A 22,711-nucleotide genomic window follows, 5' to 3' on the forward strand; every position below is an offset into this window, starting at 1 on the left:
CATCAACATCATTCAACATGCGATTTTATTACCATATATTTTTATGAAAAACAAAATATTATTCATAAAAGTTGTCATATAAATCCACGCAGAAAAATATTCAATGAAATTCTTCATTCAACAACTGAACTATACGCGAAAACATAGTTTTTGGCATTCATTCTGTTTTATTTATTTAAAATATATCTTTTAATGAAATGAAACGAAAGATACCGAAAAATTTTGTTATAGTTCATTTCCTTTTTTCCACATGTCTGTGTGTGTTTGTCATGATGATCAGAAGACGATGATGATGAGAGGAAAGAACGTTCACAAACCAGCTAAATATAGAAATAATTTTTCGTTTAAAAAAAATATACATATATGATGTTTTATAGTTCATTTGCTCATCGTTACTTTCGTTTCTGAGTATTTTTCCATATTTTTATTTTTTTTCTTTTTTATAAAGAGAAATGTTTACACCGGCTTTTAAATGAAATTAAACATGCGGAAGTAGAATTTTTTAATGTTTATTAAAATTTTAATAACAATTATTAATTAAATTTAAAAAAAAAATATTTTTATTTTTATTAAAGTTTAAATTGAAATTTAATTTAAATTAAAAAATATAATTTAAATTAAAATCATTTTATAATTAAAGTGACTAATTCATAATTATTAATATAAATTAAAAAAAATTAAAAATAATTTTTTACTAAAATAAATAATTTTATTTAATTAATTTATATTTTTTATTATTTTTTATGAATTAAAAAAAATGTATTTTGAAAGAAAATTAAAAAAAATAATAATTAGTTATATTTTAAATATAATAATACAATTAATACATTTTTTTAAATAAAATAATTAATAAAAAATAACAAAATATTTTATAAAAATTAAATTTAAATATATGAATGAATATATTTAAATTTAATATAAATTTATAATAAACAATATTTTTTTTAATAATGATTTTTTTAAATTAAAAAATATAATTTAATAATGTATAATATCAAATTTTGTAATTTATTATTCTATAAATTAAAATAAAATATAAAAAAAATTTATATTAAAAATTAGGAATATTTTACTAAAAATTATAAATTAAAAATCATAAAAAATTTAATAAATTTAATTTTGAATTAGAAATTTAATTTAATTTAATAAATTTAAAAAATTTAAAAAAAAATTTTAAATTAAAATTAAACTTTATATATTTTTAATTAAATTAATTTATCAAATTAATTTTATTAATTTTTTATTAAATTTTAAATTATTATTTCTAATTTTATATTAAATTTGAAATAATGAAATTAAATTAAGTTTTTATTTTAAAATTAAATATTTTTTTTTATGTAAATTAATTTATTCATTTTTAATAATGTACATTATTAATATAAAATACAATAATAAAATACATAATATAATAAAATTAAAAAAATAAATAAAAACAAATTATTATTAAAATATAATATAATAATTAATATTCGTGTTTTAAAGATTTATTAACAATTTAACAAGTAATTGAAAAAGTATATAATTTAAAAAGATAACATTGTATACATCAAACTAAAGAAACCTGACAAGCAACCTGTGTTGTAAATATTTACAAAAAAATTAAATTTAAAAAAAATACATCAAGAACAGACACACGCAACAGTTTCTCACGTCATTCATTCGGAAGAAATAAACTACTTCTATTGGACAGGTTCATGTAAATGTTACATTATTCACAAAAAAAATATTTAAAATACTTAAAATTGTGTATAAACATTTTTGTTTAATTTTAATTGATTTGCGAACAAAAAAAATCGGATTTCGTGCAAATTCCCTAGATTCGAACACTGATAAATATAAATATTGACTCGGTTTGTGTTCGAATTTTTTTCTTTGGTTTTTAATCTGTGATATGTTATAATTATGTATATCAATTTCATTAATTATTATATTTATCCACAGACAGTCCGTGTTCTGCATGAAATTTAAATATTACAGTCGAAACAGGTTTAGTTTATGTTAAAATTTAATTTTTTTCGATACACATTAGATTAAAAGTTTTTGTGCGAAAATAGTCTACAAAAATCAATGTATGCGCATATTTTATTAAAAGTTTCAGTCTCTCGTGTGTCTTTCAACGAAAAAAAATAAAGTTTAATATTTGGAGCAGAATTTTGTCAACATTGTCATCATCGATCGACGAACAGGTTGTTTATTTTTATTTTTTGTATCATTTATGATAATAATAATAAACATGCAGAGAAACTTTTTTTCTTATGTCATTTTATGTTAATCTTCATTATTAAAAATTAAAAAATATAAAAATTGTTGAAATATTATTTATTTAAAATATAAAATAAATAATTATTACGAGAAAAGAGACGAGCGACTGACATGATATTGCTTTCCGCCCACAGAACGACAAGACGACGGTGTTGATGTATTTTCTAGTTCTTAATGTTTATTTTACTTTTAAATATTTAATTTCTAAAAAAGAATCGTTTTTAGTGGTATTACCTGATTTGTGGCCCAAAAAAATAAAAAAAAAATAAATAAAAATAAGAAAGCCGTGTCTCTTACAATTAGACATACATTGAAAAAAAAAAAAAATAAAAATAATAATAACAACATACAAACTGTTTGCAGTCGCGTTCGACAAGAGTAATTAGTGTTAGAATTAAATTAAGTCCAATGTCTTATAGACGACGACGACGACGATGATGACAAAATGTTTGTTTTTCGACATTGTTATATAATAAAATCGTAAAATAAATAAGGAAAAGGGGATTTGTATAAAATAACTTTCTTTTTTTTCGGATTTTTAAATAGAACATTATTTTGTTCTGAAAAAAAAATAGTTGCAAACAATAGTTTTGCACCGCTGTTAAAGTATAAAAGAAAAATAATTAGGACAGATTTATGTGCATCTCATTAAATTTAATGTTTATTTTAGTCTTATTTAACGATGAAAACAAAGCGTTATCCAGTAACTGGTTTAATGGTTTGCTCGTGGATTTTTTTATTTGGAAGAAATGTAGAGCATTTTTTTAAATGTGTTTATATATTTTTTTTATGTATCATTAATGTTATACATTAATAATAGTGTATAAATAATTTTTTTTTAAATTTAATTTTATAGAAAAATAAATAAAAAAATAATTTAATGTTTTATAATAAATTTTAATTTATAAAATAAAGTAATATATAAATTAATAAAAAAAATATAGAATAATACTTTTTTTATAATTAAAAAAAAAATTAAAAAAATAAAAAAAAACTTAATTTTGTATAAAATTTAAAAAATCTTTAAAATAAATTTTAAAAATTTTATTTTTTTTTTTAAAATAATTATTTTATTTAATTTTTATATTTTTTAATAATTTTTATACAAATTTTTTTTAGTATTTAAAATTAATTTATTAATCAAATAAAAAAATATTATTTCATTTTTTTTTTATTTTTAATTTTATATAGTTTTAAATTTTTCTTTTATTATATTAATAGTTATGAGAGGTTTGAAAATTTTCCATTATTTTTATTCAAATATTTTTAATATATTTTATTAAAATTAAATAATTAATAAAATAATAAAAATTATTAATTTTAATAAAATAAAATAAAAAATAATAATAATGTTTTAATAATTTTTTTTAAATTTTTAAATAATTAATACATACGAATATAATTTTTTTTTATTTTAATTATTTAAAAAAAATTATTAACAAAAAATTTCTTTGTAAAAATTTAACTATAATTTATTGATATGCTTGAAAATTTTATTATATATTTTTTTTATGATTAATAAATATAAATTAATCATAGATAAAAAAAATTATAAAAAAATAATTATTGTTATAAAACCTCTCAATTAATTCCACTAATTCCATCAAATAACAACAACAACAAAAAAACTTGCGTCAATTCAAATTAATGCGACACCATATTATAAGCTCATAACACATTAAAGCTGATTCATTAATAATCTGGTCAAGTTTTTGTCTCGACTCTTGTGCTTGTCTCTTTGAAAAGAACTCTCTTGTTTATTTTTTTTTTATTTCGGTTAGAAGAATGTTAAATTATGTCATATGCACAATAATATGCATATGTTGTTATTTGAAATAAATTTCAACAAAACGAGCAAGAAGAAAAGAACACGCAAACCATATCGAAGGAACAATGATTGATGCATTTCAATTTAAATACTTTTAAAGTAACTTAACGACTTTTAACAATAGAACACCGAAAAAAAATACTCCGTGTGATGTCTGAGAATTTGTTGCTGCGCTGCGGTTACTCTGTCATTAGTTTTAATTTTAATGGTATTTTTTTGAAAACATTATAAAGTTACTTTATCTTTACAAAAAAAAAATAACCTTTCATTATTTAGAGAGATTCATTCATGCATTGGATGGAGACAAAAAGACTTGAAATTAAATAAAGAGATAAAAAAAATAAATTTAAATATTCTCGAAACTGCACAATAAATATGAAAAATTTACGACATTTTTATCACAATTTGATATAAATTAAATTATATTATTTATATTGGTACAGTGATCGTGCGCTAACAAAGACAACTTTAATTATTATAATGTGTGTGTATTATATATGATGTATAATGATAATAATAATATACTGAGTGTTTTTAATTTTTTTTATCATATTCTATTGATTTTAATAATTTTTTTAAAACTTATAATATTTTAATTTTTTTTTTAATTTTTTTTTTAAATATATATTTTTTTTCAATAAAAATTAATATTCAAAAAAAATCATTAAAAATAATTTAATCAATTTATAATTTAATTTAATTTGATATTTTTGTTTTTTATTATTAAGTATTATATTTTTTATTATTTTATTTTTTTTTCATTTTTTTATTGAAAATTATACAAAAATTCAACAGTTAATTTTTAAAAATAATTTAATTTAATTTTGTTTTTTAAGTTTAATTATTTTTTCATTTATGTGAGTTTTAATTGAAATAATTTTTAAATAAATTTAAATTAAATAAAATTAAAAAAAAATAAAATATTAAAAAAAAATAATTTTTTTATAAAATTTAAATAAAATATTTTTAAATTAAAAATTTAATATTTAAAATTAAGTTAGAAATTATTTTTTTTTTAAATTATATTTTTTTAATTATGTAAAAATATTAATATTTTAATTAATTAATAAAATATTAATATTAATTATAAAATTAAAATAAAAAATTTTAAAAATATTAAATGAATAGGTATTAATAAAATATTTAAAATATTAAAATATATAATTTTAAAAAAAAATAACTTTTAAAAAAAATATTTTTTTAATTTTTTATTATAAATAAATAATTAAAAAATAAATAAATAAAATAGTAAATAAAATTAAATAAATTAATTAATTATTTTTAATTAAAAATATTTTTTTTTCATACAAAAAAAAATTAAAATTAATTTTCAAACACTCTGTAATATTATTTTTTATAAAAAAAAATATAGAGAAAAAGAGAGATACCCGCTTCTTGTAAAATTTATTGATCAATCACGTTGTACAAATAATTGTTATATTTCTCTTTATTGACATTTATAAAGGTATTTATGATCGCATTACGTATAACTAATGATAATAATTTGAATTTTCTTATCATGAATCATCCAATCAAAGACTCGGAAGTAATTTAATTTTATTTGTTAATTTTTTTTATCTATAACTTTATTATATATGATAATATGTTTAAATGTATATGATATATATCAAACATATACATTTAAAAAATTATCATATATAAAAAAAAGTTACCCAATAAAATGCCACCGTTTACCTTTTTAAGGTAAGTTCGGTTAGATAAGCACTTGTTCTGTAACTTGTTCTGCCTTATCAGCAAAGTGGTTGGAGCAAGGCCTTTATCTTGTTCGGGTGACTTGTAAATACACTTGCTCTACAAAACTACTACAAATATTTCTCTTTAGATTAGCTACTACTAATGTTTGTTTATATTTCGTTTAATAAACATTTTTTTGGGACGCGAGCTGCGATGACGTCGTGCAACAAAGTTTTCTTCCACACAAAGTTGTCGTCTCTCATCAACATTGGAATAAATTTCTTTCTGCTCATAATTTAATTAAAGCGTTATTTTTATTCATCTTTCTCTTTAACTTTTTTTCTCTTGATTTTTTTTTCGTGTAGGTAGCTTGGCAAAAGGACAAAATTTATGAAGAAAACTATAATAATTGCCATATATATAAATACATCAAAGAAGACGATAAATCAGTTATGCTTCTTTTTTATTTTGATTAAACTTGTCATAAGTGGATAGTTAAATAGTGTAGAGTGATCGCCCATGTCGTGGCGTGTCGTTCTTTTTTTTTTTTTTGTTTTGCAATAAAGTAGTCGTCAAGTCGCAAGTCAAGGTGTAGGTTCGCCATAGAGAAAAAAAAATGAATATTATTATTTAGAAAATAGTCATAAAAATAATAAACACAAATGCGGATATTGTATTACCATCATTTTGCAATTTAGTGTCAAATGTAACATTTTATGACGAGTCGTTTTGAGGTGTCGACATTTTTAAAGCATTTCACTCAATATAATAGGCGACATTGAGACATCGAAAAAAAAAATCACGGAAATTCTACTTTTTTTCGTGAAGAAATTGATATTTTTTAAAAATTACAAAAAAAAAAAAATAAAAATTAGGACGGAACAATTTTTGAAGATGTTTCATGTCTCATTTTTTTTTATTAAAATTTAAAAAAAAGGTAAATTTTACGATTTTTTTGAAATAAATTTAAGATTTTTCTGAATAATAACATTAATTAAATTTGAAAAAATTGGTTAAAAAATAATACAAAATTTAACGAAAAATTAGAAAGTAAAATTTAAAGAATTGAGAAGTAAAGAAAAAAATAATTTCAAGATGTTAAGTATTGATCTGAAAATTATTTTTATGTACCAAATTTTAATTTTTAATTTATTTACAGATTCCAGAAGATCCTAAACGAAGTAATTTCTTAAAGATGCCAATAAAGCTGAGATGATTCTTGAAAAGACCCTTCTATCGGATCGTTATACCTTGTTGATCTCAAAAACTTGACTACTGAAGAAAGGCACATTAAAATCACTTCATAAACTTCATCGGAATTTAACTTTCTGAAACGAATCAAGCTCATAACATAATGTTTTCGGATATATGCCATCAAGATGATCTCCTAACTAAACAAAATTATTAAGCAAAATTGGAGTTTATATAGAACGAAGGACGAATAAAAATTATTTTACCATCAAAGAAAGCTATGAGATTTACAAAAGAACAAAAAAAAACTCATTTAAATAAAAATTAAGGAATTTAAAGTATGACGGTATCTAATGTAAAAATTTTCCCAAAATTGCTTTTTAAGGCCTTTAATATTTTAGGATAACGTTTCAACGAAGTTTCTTGGACGAAGCATTTGAAAAAGTTCAATATCAAGCTTCAAAATAAAAAAGGCACTCAAAGGATATTCGACATATTATGATAAAGTATCTTCTGTTTGAACTAATATTTCCTCTTCTACATAAGACAACTTTTTATAAGGGATACTCTTGAATTGTTCCATTTTTGTTTTTATTGTTTTTTGAGTTTAATTCAAGTCTTTCATTTGGAGATCATGAAGTATTGTAACTTTACAAAAAAAAAATATTTTTAAAAAGTTTTTAAAAAATTATTCCTCATAAAACATTTTCGATAGCTGATTAAAAAATGTTATCAGAATCATTGACCTTGAATGACCTTCAAAATTATTTAACGTAAAAAAGGAATTGAGTGAAACATGAAAAACTTTTCATAATTGTAACATCCTAATAATTTATTTCATTTTAAACAAATCGAGTCTTCGGTCAATTCTAAAGTGTGTCTCAAGTCTCATAGGTCAATCCATTTGAATACCTTTCCTTGTCATGTCGCTCTTAAATCACACATTTAACGACAAATGGCTCTTCAAATAAAATACAAATAATTTTCTACTTACATCTGGATGTTCTTTGACTGGTACATAGACTTTTTCATTCATTGTGAGCGGTTGTCCATCTGGCTCCGGTAACTCTAACGGCTCTTTTCTGACACCATTTATCTGGAATAATGAGGCTCGTACTTTTGAAATTTCTGCAATAAAATGTGAGAAAAAAATTAATAAATTGAAGTCTGTTATTAACAAAATAGCGCGCGGTAGTAATTTGTTAGATGCATCGTTGACCTATTAGCCCCTCTCTCTCTTGTATTCAACAATAATAATAATAATGCTCTTTGTGCGAAAAATTACATTGCAATAAATTTAATTCAATCGATTTTCGACTAAATGCGCGCGTTAACAATATGCGCTTACAACTTGATTTATGAACACATAATTTTGCGTACCTTTTGGCACAAAGTACAAAGATAATGGAGTAAACGATGATTTAATGATTAAAAGTGTATTATTTACGTGTCTAGTTTAAATGTGAGACAAAGCGTGGTACTTTTACGCCTTGCATCTTCATAAATCACATGAAACGTCGATGATTACAACATTCCGCGATCGTATCATCGCTGAATTTTGTCTTGGCAGTAAACAAAATATTCGAGTTTCAAGTTCAGATGATATAATTTTTTGATGTCAACGAATATAAAATGTTAATCATGGGTGTGTTGTGCTCATTCTAGAGTACTGACTCGCATGCATGAACTTCACTTCACTCACTCGAAGTTGTTGTTATTATTATTGTTCTGATTATTTTGATGATCAGCAAATGGGAAGGGTTGAAAAGTTATTAAATATTTAAAATTTATTTTTTTTTATTTAAAAATAAATTAAATTAAATAAAAATAATTTAAATTAAACTGAATAAATAAATTTAAAAAAATTAAATTTTAATTTATAATTTTAATTTACAATTTTTAAAATTATTTTTTTAATAAATAATTTATTTTTCATTATTTCTAAAATTTATTTTTTTTTTAAATTTAATTATTTAAATGAAAATAATTTTGATAAAATTTAATAGAAAAATTAAAAGAAATAATTAATAAAAATTTAATTTAATAATTTACAAATATTCAAAAATAATTAAAATATAATTATTTCTTTAAAAATTGAAATAAATTAATTTAAAAAAATTAATTAATAAAAAATTTAATATAATTAATAAAATTTTAATTTCAATTATTTAATAAAAATATATTTTTTTAATTAATTTTTTAATGAAATTTAATTATTTATTTTTAAAATTTTTAATTAAAATTAAATAATTTTTAAAAATAAAATAAAATTTAAATTAATTAATTTAAAAAAAAATAATTAATAAAAAAAATTTTAAAAAAATTATTTTAAAAAATTAATTTAAAAAAAAATATATTAAAAAAATTTTAAAAAAATTTTTCAAATATATTTTTTAAAAATTATAAAAAATATTTTAAAAAAATTAATAAAAATAAAATTTATTAATAAATTTTTAATTTAAAAAAAAAATCAAGAACGTTCCATTCTCCCCTGAATTTTTATTTTATTTTTCAAATTAGCGCATGCCTCATTTCAAAAACATATTTGCATTCAATCCACACTAAAACTAAGGCATTATTATTACTGCGGATCATGATTATATTATTAAAACAACAGAATTTCAAAATAAATCATTTCATTGTTTATTTTTAAAGCGAGCAAAACTAAAAAAAAAATAAAAATTTTTTTTTCATATGAATTTTTTTTTACAAAAATACAACTTATCAAGTCATTCAATAAAACAAAAATTAACTTATAACAGAAATTAGTTATGTTGTATCAATGTTATGTTAGTTTTTTTTTGTATTTCTGGTTAAATGATTAATTGATGAACATATTTTTGTGTGTATTTCAGTCTCTGGCTAATATCAAAAAAATATTTGTTTTTTGCCAATTAAACAAATTAATGAGTACACAGTATGTTATAAGCTTATCAAATATTTTTTTTTTGTGTAAAGTGGGTCTTTGTTGAATCATCTTAGATTAAAATAAACATTCTGACCACAAAAAAAAATTTTTTTTGTTTATTTTTGTAGTTTTACGATTTTTTATCTTGTCAGAAAGTAAAAAAATAAATAAATAAAAATGAAAGTGACTTTAAAACAATACAATATTGTCCGTTAAAAATTTAAGCGCACGTATGATGATGACCATCGTTGTGTATATGTTACAATAATAATATAATACAATACAATAAAAATTACAATAACAACACAGAATTTTTACTACTTTCTCTTTATATATATTTATATATGTTACCAACTAAGTATCCCATTGTAAGTACAAATGTTTAAAAAAAATAGTTTTTACATGTGAAACATTTTGGAAGTGTCATAATAATAGTTGTAAAATACATTTATTTATTTATTATAATATATAAATATTTTTTCGTGTGGGTTTTAAACTATTTGCGTAGGGCTAAAAGTTAAGTTTCTTATTATTAAAGTAAGTTGGCGTTTTGTTAATCGAGAAATTTAAATATTAAAAAGTTTTCATCACGTATCACTTTTTTTTTTGAACAAAACGGTAAATATATCGAATGTCAAATCATGTCAGTATCAATAATCATCATCAAAGTTTATTGGGTAGTTATCGATAAATGTCAAGTAGTCCTAATTGTATTAATTAACAACAACAAAAACAACAAACGAGACGAAAAAATTATCATATATTCTCGTTCATTAATTATTATTTATTTATTATCAAATTTCGATCAATATGTGTTGAAAGAAAAAAATATATATATAAACAACTTGCGGCGCTTTTGATTATTTTTTTAAATGGGTTTAACACTGAAGATGTCAAAAGGGATTTTTGATGAATATTAATTGTGTGTTGTAATTTGTTTATTCAAAAAAATATTTTAAACTTAAATATAATGTTAAAATATTATTATTATTATAAAATATTATTAATTTTTTTGTATATTTTTAGTTTTTTTGTACAAATTTTGTTAAAATATTATTAATTTTATAAAAAAAAAAATAAAATAATAATTTTTTATGAAATTAACTATTTTTTTTTAATTTTTATAGTTTATAATTTAAAAAAAATAATAAAATTAAGAATTTTTAATTTATTAATTATTAATTTAAAAATTTATTATTAAAATTAATAAAATTATTTTCGAAATTTGTATAAAAAATATATATGCTAAAAATTTTGTATAAAAATAAAAAATACATTTTAATAAATTTTAAAAAAAAATATTAATTAAAAAAAATAAATTATATAACTTAAAAATTTAAATAATTAAATAGTTTCAATTATTTTTTTTAATAAAATTATTTATTTAAAAAATTAATTTATTTAACAAAAAAATAATTATTAAAAATTAAACATAAAATACATTTTGAATAAATTTTAAAAATTTTTAATTAAAAAAAATAAATTAAATAACTTATAAATTTAAAAAAAATATAAAATTATAAAAAAAATTATTATTGAAATTTAAATATAAAAAAAAATGTTTTATTTTTAATAATTTTGAAATTTTTATTTAATATGAATTGCAAAATATTTAAATATATAATTATAAATTAGTTACATTAATTATATTTAAATATTTTTTTTTTAAATTATACATTTTTCTTACGAACATTAATAAAAATATATAACTTAATTAAAACAATCATTAAAATATACAAATAAGGAAAAATTGTAATAACTTCTAACTTATACTGAGAATAATTATTACTTTTCCATATATCATCATCACAGTTAAAAATTATTACTAATGACCCCTTACGCTGACTCAGTGTTAATCACACAACAATTTAGCTAAAAATTATAACTAATCTGTAACAACATACATGTTCTATATGATATACTTAAAAACCGGCATTAAACACCTTGTCTCAACGCAACTAAATGAATGACACTTTTCAGAATACAAATTACATTAATTTGATTATTATTTTTTGTTGTGTTTAATTTAATAATGATTAGATTACATGTGCGTGTGCCATTTACTGAAAATTACACAAAAATACATAAAAATATAATTTTACAAAATTTATCTAATTTTTTTTAATTTTAATTGAAAAACAAGTAAAAATTACCACAAAACTCATAAAAGTAGATCAGGTAGATGATTATTGATTATTTTTATTTTATTTTATGCGATTTTTGATCGGTCATTTACTTGTTTTATTTTGACGTTGAATGATCCAACGAGTTTTGAAAAAAAAAAATAAATGGCAATAAAAAAATTTCAATTCAAAAATAATCATCATTATTAGTCATTCGTTAACTTTGAGGCACACACACAATTTTTTACACATTTAGATTGCAGAAAGCATTATTTTTAATAAAATCAAGAACAATGTCAAGAAATCGTGCAGCACGATTCAATTGCTTACTTATTTATTTTTTTTTTTTGAAGTACATAAAAAATGCTAATTTAATCCAAGTTAATTTTATTTTTTATTTGTAACATTATTATTTTAAATTTTTATTGTTTTTTTTTTTTGCGACATCGAGTATGATTTCATTTCATCAAATTTTTTAATTTAATTGAAAGGCAGGTGAAATATATGAAAATGTTTCATTTTTCATCATTATATTTTTTAAGTTTAATTTTTTCTTACAAAAATTATTTAAAAAAAAATTTAAAAAAAAAAAATTAATTTTAAAACTTATTTATTAAATTTAATTATTTTATTTTTTAAAAAATTAATTAAATTCAATTTTGTAAGGATTTTTTAATTTTTAAATTTATTTTTTTTTATTTTTTTTATTATTTTTTTTAATTAATTTAATTTAATTATTTAAATATTTTTTTCAATTTAAATAAATTTGATTTAATTTTAATTATTTTTAATTTTATTTTAATAATTAATTGAAAAATTAAAATTAAATTAAATTTATTCAAATTTAAAAAAAAATAAAATAAATAAATTTTAATTAATCAGAATTGAACAATTAATTTATAAATTAAATAATTCATTATTTTTTTTTAAATCTTCAAAAAATTAAAAAAAAATTAAATTAAAATTAGCAAAATTAAGTAAAAATTAGATTTTCTTTATACTTTTTTTAAAATTATATTAATTTTTTTTAATTAAATTTTCTTTCAATATTTTCTCAAAATTTCATATTTTTTTAATTAAATTAAATTTAAAAAAACTTCAAATGTCAATTCAAAAAATTAACCGTTAAAAATTCGTAAATCGTCTTTTGCTAATTCAAACAAAAAGAAAAAAATTTCTCAATTGCATCAACCTCAGAAAAAAAAATAAAAAATTGGCAATAAAACTCGACATTTGATACTCTTCAATCGTCTCCAAGTCGCTACATATTTACATCTCAATGCCATAACAAGTCAGGGGGCAACAGACGACACACGTCGTTTATCGCAAAAAAATGCGTTTGCAATTTTAATGAAATGATGCTGCTGCTACTGCCATAAACTAACAGGTTCATGAACAATTAATTGAAAATTCCGCAACTTGTTTTCTTCATTAGAAAAAGTACAAAAAAGTAAAAAGGTAAAAAAATCGCTCGTAATTTTTTTTTTTATTTGAACATGTTTGAAACTAATCCAGCACTGACCTACTTTTAAATTTTTTTTTGCGCGCGCAAATTCATCGATGATGATTAATCAGGAGTTCTCAATTTTTATTAGTCACACATACTCAATTACTTTCATTTTTTTACATTTTGTCAATCAATTAATATTTCAAAATATTTTTTTTTCTATCTCAACTTTTTTTTTTGGTCAACAATTTATTTCGTAAGTCTCCATTCAAAAGCGTCCCAAAAAAGAACCCGAATGTACGAAAAAAGAGAAGTTGCGAGTAAAGCAAAAAAAAAATAAAATTAATAAATTTAATGATGAATAAATATCGACAAATAAGGCAGCATCAAGTTGACGAAAAAGGCGAGAAAGTGATTTGCTGGGCTTTAACTTTGTAAATTTTTCGTGTGTGTGGTGACCGAATAATGTGATGGAACGATATTTTTTTGGGCAGCGGCGCAAAAAAAGAAACAGACGTCATTTCCCAACGCAGCAACTCGGGTGATTGTAAGAAATGCAATTCGATGCAATAATGTATAGCGCGGCGTGTCATGGGAAAAACAACATAAAAAATATGCGATAAGGTCTTTTGTTCGGTTTTTTTCCATTCTCAAATATTCTCACAAACAACATGTGTAATCTCTCGTTTTTTTTTTTGAGCGGTGTTATATTTGCTTGCGCGCGATGAGAGAGATAAAAACTTGCGACAGTCGTTTTATTATCTAATGTTTGATATTCATATTACGACAAAAAAAAATTAACGAACGAAGAAGAATTCACAGACAGTTTCTTTTGTTTGTGCGTGAAGTTTCTCTTGAAAGTTTTTGTTGAATGCATTTTGGAGAATTTTTTTTTATATTGAGTTTTTTTGAAGTCTGTCTGTTAAAAATAAAAAAAAATTAAAAATTTAATTCATTATAATTTTAATTATTAATAAATTGATTTTTTATTTCATTTATTTTTTTTTAATTTTTTTAATAATTTTATATTTAATTAAAAAAAATAATTTTTAATTTTAAAATTAAAAAATTAATTAAAATTAAATTAAATATTTATATAAAATTAAAAATAATTATAAAAATATTTTAAAAAAATAATTAATGAAAAATAAAAAAAAACTAAATTTATTAAAAAGTAAAATTATTAATAATTTAATTTTTTTATTTAAAAAATTTAAAACTAAATTTATTAAAAATTTAAATAGAATTAGGTATTAATTAAATTTTTTTTATTAAAAATTAAAAAAATAAAATAAATACATATTGGAAAATTTGAATAATTAAAAAAAATTAATTTATTTGACGAAATTTAATAAAAATTTAAAAGAATCAAATAAACTTAAAGAAAATTAGAAAAATTTCAAAAAGATGAGAAAAATCATGATAATATTTTAAAAAATAGGAAAACTCGAGGAAAATGAAATAATTACGACAGCATATTAATTAAATAGAATTGAAAAAAAAAAAAAAACTTAAGACTTTAAAATTTTTAAAATTTGAGAAAATTAAGAAAATTTGTGAAAAAATTCTAAAAATTAAAAATAGAAAAATTAATTAATAAAGTAAATTATTTAATTAATTAAAAAATAAAAAAATTCAAAAAATTCAAGAAAAATTATAAATAAAGAAAAATTTTTGAGAATGAAAAAAATTTGAAAAAAAATTTAAAATACAAAAATATAAAATAAAAAGAATTTTAAAAAAATTAAAATTTGATAAAAAAGAAAAAAATTCCTTAAAGTTTTCAAAAAATTTTTTTTAAAACTTTTTAAAAATTAAAAACTTGTGAAAATTAAAAAAAATAGAATGAAATTAAAAAATTTAAAATAAAATTTTAAACAAGTTGCAAGAAGTAAAAATACAAAAAATTGGAAAATTCTCTCAAAACCAATAAAAATACGCTCAAATTCCAAATTTAACGACAACTTTTCTCAATATCTCACAAATTTTTTCTTTTCAGCTTTTTCAAGAAAGAAGTTTCTGGGAAGGGAGCGCCGCATCATGACATAACGAGAGACCCAAAAGACAATTAAAACAGGAAATGTGTGACTCAATTTCGTGACAAAGGAAGCTCAACTCTCGCAAATGATAAAACTGATGACAAAAAAATTGCCAAACCCACGAAAAAAAAAATTCTGCAGCAAAACTGCCTCCCAAAGTCAAACAATCGAAGCAGCAACAAAAAAAAATAGAAAATCGACAAAAATTAATATTCAACAAATTTAAAGAGATTATTATGCAAAACAGTAACATTCATTCTTCTTACAAAAGTCATTAAAAATTCTTGCGAAATATTCGCACAAAGTAATTCTCAACCTGTTGCTGTCGCCGTCGTCGTCGTCGCCGCGGTAATTTGTTTGCGTGAAACAGATGATGTCGTTGTTGTTAGTTTTGTTTTGAGGCAACAATCAGCGCGCCGATTATCCAATCAAATTGTTTATTACTCACAATGCGACGCACGGCAATAATTAAGTGGGTGGAAATTCAATGAAAAGATGTTTAAAGGGTGTCGTAGCTACCTTAACTCCACGCGAACGAATTCAAAGCACATCTACCGAACGATCGGTAAAGTTACAAAATGTGCGCCGTGATGATGCAAAAATATCGCGAGCTTTTCAATTTTGCTCTTTTGTTTTATTTTTTTATTTGTTTGTGCAATGTAAAAATGTTGATATTAATCACAGCACGCGCATCATTATACATCTGTCAGCCCACACACGCGTTATGCCAAGTCGATCGAATTTTATGCATTTTCATTCAAATTAAATGTGCGCTAAAATATTTTTTTTTTGTATCGATTTGATTTTATTTTTTTATTTACTTTTAAAATAATTTTTTTTCTTTGAAAAGTGTGAAATTAATTTTTTACGAAGTTAATTAAAATAATAAAAAAATTAATTATTTTTTTTTGAAAATTAATTTAAAAATTTATTTTTTTTTTATTATAAATTAAATGAATAAAAATTAAAAAAAATAATTAATTTTTTAATAGAAAAATTTAATTTATTTAATTTTCTTATTTTTTTTTATTTATTAAATAATTAATTAAATTAAATTAATAAAATTTAAAAAAATAATAGTTATTTAAAAATTTAATAAATAAATTAAATAAATTAATTTAATAATTTAATTTAAATTTCATTTAAAAAATTAATTAAATTAAACTAATAAAATTTAATAAAAATTAATTCTTGGCAACCCTGTATCAAAATTATTCTGAAAGTGACAGATTTTAAATTCTCAAAATTCTACAATTTTTTTAAAAATAATTTCAAAATAGAATTTTTGAATAAGTTTTCACTAAAAAATAAAAAATTCAATTTTGATATAAAAATTTGAAAAACAGGGTTGCCAATTATTCAAACACTAATAAAAAAAAATAATTGAAAAAAAATAAAAATAAGCTAAATTTTTTTTTATTTTTTAAAAAATAAATTTAAGTTATTAAAAATAAATTAAATTTTAAAAAATTTAATACAAAAATTAAACAATTAAATTATTGTAAACAGGGTTGCCAAAAATTTATCTCATAATTTTTTTTACAAATTTTTAAAATTTTTGCATTATTTTTTTTTTTGTGTAAGATTAAAAATTTATTTAAAAATATTTTTTAAGAATTTTTTTTTAAAATGCGCTCAAATAATAATTTTTATTATAAATTTTAATGCAGTTTTTCGTATGAAACCATCAAATGAATTGACAACATGAATAAACAACGAAAAAAATTTTCTTTTCACTCAATACAAAAAATTCAAACACGTACCTTGAGTATTTTATCACACACCGGAAATAGCTTTAAGACTTGTTGTTTGCCAAAAACGAAAAAAAAAGATTCAACAATATTGTGACACATTTTCTCAGTAACAAAGAAATTTAAAATATTACTAAGAATAGCCAACTTGGATGAGTCTCAGCTTCGTCATTAGTTCATTCATAGAAAAAAATAAAAAAAAAATAATAGAACCACTCGCCTACACAAAAGAGCTTCAAGTACAGCGAGCTTTGAAACGCAGTTGGACATGACTCCTCCACGCGTTGTCGCTTGGCAACCTTGAACGAGCCACATAATGACGTTGTCTCCCACAACTCGACAACAAATTTAAATGATAATCACTCATTTTGACGTTTTTATGATGTTCGAACGACTTTTTCTCGTACACTTTGTTGCAGTCTCAAATCGAAGGTTGAACCGAAAAAGTGACAAAAAACTGATAAAAATCTATTTCTGGAAGTTGTTTTGGTCTGGCGAGCAATAAAAAGTCCCCAGTTTGGGAATTTTATGACATTTTTTAAGCGGAATTTGGAGTGAAATATATCCGAAAAGTTATTAAATTACGATTTTTTTTAAATACTGAATTTTTTTGGCACACCTTCTCGTGTTTTTTGGGAATTTATTGACAATGTGTCTTCTCAAACGCATTTTTTAAACAAGTTTATTGAAAAAAAAAATTTTTTTTTTTGACATTTAATATCTTTGAATCGCCGTAACATGCATAAATTATCAAAATTTTTAAGTTAAGATGTTAAAAAATTTGTTTAATCACTTAATGACGCGTGTTTTAATTTTTTTTTATTTCAATTTATTTACGTTTGAAAGTCTCTCGATGTTTACATAAGCTTCAATTTTAAACATCAACAAAAAAAATGTTCAACGGAAGAAGGATGTTTTTCATTTTCTCACAAAAAAAAACGAAACTTTCACAAAGGCAACGAACTTTCGGCTCAGATGGTGTCCAGATCCAGTCGCTGTCGTTGCCCAAATCGGGAGAAAAATGACAAAAAATCACTTTAACATGCCCAAGATAACGGTACTTAAGGCAGCAGCGCAAAAAAATTAATTTGTGTCAAGTCGCGATTTAAAAGCGACATACACCATCCGATCACATCGACACACGTTAATGGCAATTCTATCAAAACTGGATCATTAAAACATGTGACGTTACAATATTTCGCGCGAAACTATCGAAACTAGTGCGAAAAATAGCTGATAACTGCACGAATTTTGCGTGAAATTGCCGCCAAAAGATTCAGATGGCGAATTTTCGAGAAAAAACAAACAGCGACTTGTAAGGCTTTTAATTCATTTTTTTACCCCGTCATACTTTTATTAATAATAAAGTAATAAATGAATAAAAAAAAAAGAACATAACAGCTACCGCGCGCAATTCAGCGAAAAACAAAGACTTGTGAACATATTCCGTTAATGGACAAATAGCATAAAAATGACAATCATGCAATGAAAATCACCGTGTGAATTACTGCGACAGCAAATAATACAGACATTAAGTACATGACCAAATTAAAACATATTTGCTTGCATGATATTGTTTAAAATTATAATAAATGCCCATATCTGACGGGAATGAAAAATAAAAAAACAAAAATACTGAGATTTAAAAGTTAGCGTGAAAATGTAAATTTTGGCACATTTTTAATTTAATTAAAATTAAAATTTAATTTGAATAATTAATAATTAATTAATTATTTATTTGGTAATTAATTATAATAAAAAATTAATAATTTAAAAATTATTTATTTATTTAATTAAATAATTAATTTCTAAAATATTTTAATTTTATTAAATAATTTTTAATTTATTTTTTTTAAATTAAAAAAATATTGTAAAATAATAATTATTATTTTTTTATTTTAATTTTTTAATATTTGCTTTAAAAAAAATTTATTTTTGTTAAAAATTATTATTTTAAAATTTTTGCTATTTTAAATTTAATTAGCTTAAAATATTTTTTTTATAAAATTGAAGTTTAAATTAATTTATTTTAAAATTTTATCGTAAAAATTATTTTTAAAAAATTAATAATTATTTAAATTCATATGGGAAACTTTCAAATAATAATAAAATAAAAAAAAAATAAATTAAAAACGGCCAAAAATTTAATTTCACAAATTTTTAAAAAAAAAATTATTTTGAAAATTTATTCATGATTAAAATATATTAATAAAAAAAAAATAAATTTTAAATTAAAAAAATGCGTTTTTGTAAATATTTATTTTTTAAATAAAAATATTAAATTAAATAATTAATTTTTACTTAAATTTAAATATTTTTTTTATATAATTTTTTTAAATAAGTTTTTTGTTTAATTTTTTTTTTAATAATTTTTAGATTTAATTAATTTAATAATTTTTCGATTTAATTTTTTTAAATAAATGTTTATCTAATTTTTTTTTATAATTTTAATATTTTTAGATATTTTCGATTTTATTTTTTTTTTTCATTAATAAATTAAAACAAATCACAGACATTTAAATACCCAAAATAAACATTTTTTTAAATAAAATTCCCATAAAATGCGTTACACTAAAAACGCGAAACACAGTCATATAATGTGACATATGACATCGATTTGATCTCCAACCAACTCCAAACAAACAGTCGTGATGAATGTTTTTTGGCAAATTCACATGAAAAAAAAAAACACACAATGAATGAATTCGAAGCTTAATTAGTATGCGTTATAAATTATTTTTTTTTTATTATTTACTCTACGGCGCACTTTATTGTCTCTTCTATTCATTGAATTTTATTGAAAACTTGTAAAATAATAATAGAATGGCAAATTACGATATTTTTTGATGATTTGTCGTCGCGAACAGCATTCGGCAGTTGGCAGTTGGTTGGTGTTACAAATGAGTAAGTAGCTGCGGTGTCGTTTGTTTGAAGTGATGATTTCATTATTATCATTATTTTTATTATGATTTTTAGCTTTTAATGAATTGTTGTGTGCGACTTTTGGCGAACAGAATGCAAAAAATTAATAAAAATAAAACGGAGTGTGGATTAAAGTGAGAACTGGTTTTTATTTGACTGATGATTTGAATGACGGCGATGACAGGTCAATAAGGTCGCTGATTGTTTTAAAGGAGTTGCCACAGATTATTATGTTTTTTTTTTTGGTTTTGTGCATTTAAATAGATTAGAATGTTTTTGAAATACAAAAAAAATTAGTAAAGACAAATTGGTCAATAAAAAAAAACAAATTTCAAGTCGTTTCGTTAAATGTTTTTGGAATATTTTAATTTTAATATTTTTTTTATTTGTCAAAAAAAAAAGAAAAAAATAAATTCATAATTTTAAAATCAAATAAATATTTTTATTTTTAATTTCTGATGTTTTTTTATTTAAAAAAAATAAAATTAAATTTAAAATTAAATTTAAAAAAAATTAAATTATTAAAAATAAAAATTAAAAAAAAATAAATAATAATAAAATTAAATAAAAAATAAAAAAATAAAAAAATTTTAATTTGAATTTATTTAAATCAAATTATTTTTTTTTTATTTAAAATAAAAATAATATTTCAAAAAATAATTATATTAAAAAAAATAATTAAATTTAAAAAATTAATAATTTTTTAAAATTTTAAATTAAATTAAATTTGAAAAAAAATTTAATTTATTATTTTTTTAAATAAAAAAATTAAAATTAAATAAATTTAAATAAATTAAAATTTGATTAATTTTAAAATAAAATTTTAATTTAATTTATTTAAAAAATTAATTATTTAAATTTAAATTATGAAATTAAATTAAATTTAAAAAAATAAATTAATTAATTAATATTTTTTTTCAAATTAATTTTATTAAAATTCAATTTTGAATTAAATTATTTTAAAACTTTTAATTTTTTTAATTATTTAAATTTATTTATTTTTTTATTTTTAACTATTTATTTTAATTTATTTAAATAATAAAAATTTAAATTAAATCATTTCCATCCATTGCCAATGTCACCGTAAGTTGTTCCCATTACCTTGCACCAACTTCAATAATAATCAAAATAATAGACAGCGCAAAGGACACCACAACCTACAAACAAATTCTACTCAAAAGCACTATTCACTATCTAATCGCCCATGTTTTGCATGCAATTTGCAATAAAATTATATTTCATTAATAACGTCGCGTAATCTACTTCATTCAGAATTGTTGTTTTGGCCACAATATAATAACCACTTACGTCGCTTGTTTAAAGTTTGCCGAATAAGATTTTTTTTTAATTGAATTGTTTAAATTGACAATAATTATTTTTTTATGCTCTAAAGTGATCAAAGACACGCCAATAAAATTTATTTAATTTTTTTTTTTATTTTTAAAAAAAAATATTTTTTTAAGCAAAAGTAGGACGATCATCGAGCGTTTAAAAGGAATTTAATGACAATCATTTATTCACTTCTTTGTGGCTAAAAGTTGTCATTTTTATGCGAAAATTATGACAATCGATGACACTTTAACACTCAATCTCGAAATCTCCATCGTGTCTCGTCGCGAAAAAAAAATAAACAAAAATCTCGTCTCGACTATCAATCATCGGGATGCACTTGAAACATGCAATTCACGATAACGCAACGAACGAACATAAGAAAGCAAGTCGAAAAAGAGCACAACAGGGCGTTGTTGGAAAAAAAAGTGCATTACGACAAGAATGGAAAAATATTTATAACGGTACGACGTTGAGACGATGTCGTGCCAAGCGAAGAAGACGACAGAAAATGGTGTCAAAATACAGAGAAAAAAGGTAAATAAATATGGAACATGAGCATTTATTGTTCCAAGTATTATTATTTAATTATTTTATCTTTCTTACGTGCTGCTTTTATTTCGTTTTGTTTGCTTTGCACTGGAATTGTCGAACGAAAAAGGCAAAAAACGGTCGAAGAACAAAAGACATTCGGAAAAGGAAATTTTTTATCTTTTTCATCTTCGCAGTTTTTTTTTCAGTTGCTGACCCATTTTTTATATTTTTTTTTTAAATAAATAAAAAAAAATTTTTTTGAACTTATATAATTATTGCGAAAATTCAATTTTTCATATTTCCTGACAGTTTCTTGACAAGAAATTTAAAGAAAAAAAACATTCTTGACACAAAAATATCATATTGTTCAAATTCCGTATTTTTTTGCTTGTTTTTGTTTCACACATGCATTTTTTTATTATTATTTTTATTTATTATTAAATATTTTCTTAACAAAATATGACTTGTGAATAACATCATAAATATAAATATGCAAAAAAAAATTTTAGAAGCATATTTTTTAGTTTAGTTTTATTTTTTTTTGCGAAATGACGTCGTTTTTACGACGCTGGAAACATATATCAACTAATAATAATCATAAAAATAATAAAACTGGCGGTCTATGCAAAAAGTGTGTTAAAATTTTTAAACTGTTAAAGTGAAGTTTGAAGTGTAAGGCATT

At 20.2% G+C, this 22,711-nt stretch overlaps 1 protein-coding gene across 5 annotated transcripts in view; it reads right to left on the reverse strand.

Annotated features, from left to right (window-relative positions):
• LOC134836176 (protein held out wings) overlaps window positions 1-22,711 on the reverse strand; it is a 53,659-nt gene that overhangs the window by 14,876 nt on the left and 16,072 nt on the right. For all 5 annotated transcript variants that reach the window (XR_010162260.1, XR_010162259.1, XM_063851436.1 and 2 more), the window contains exon 3: window positions 7,971-8,104. Coding sequence is in view for 3 of the 5 variants with exons in the window: in XM_063851436.1 (XP_063707506.1) it covers window positions 7,971-8,104 (134 nt within the window). In the remaining 2 variants the exon portion in view is untranslated. The remainder of the gene's footprint in view (window positions 1-7,970; window positions 8,105-22,711) is intronic.

This window comes from Culicoides brevitarsis, chromosome 3, assembly GCF_036172545.1.
Source record: "Culicoides brevitarsis isolate CSIRO-B50_1 chromosome 3, AGI_CSIRO_Cbre_v1, whole genome shotgun sequence".
NCBI lineage: Eukaryota > Metazoa > Arthropoda > Insecta > Diptera > Ceratopogonidae > Culicoides > Culicoides brevitarsis.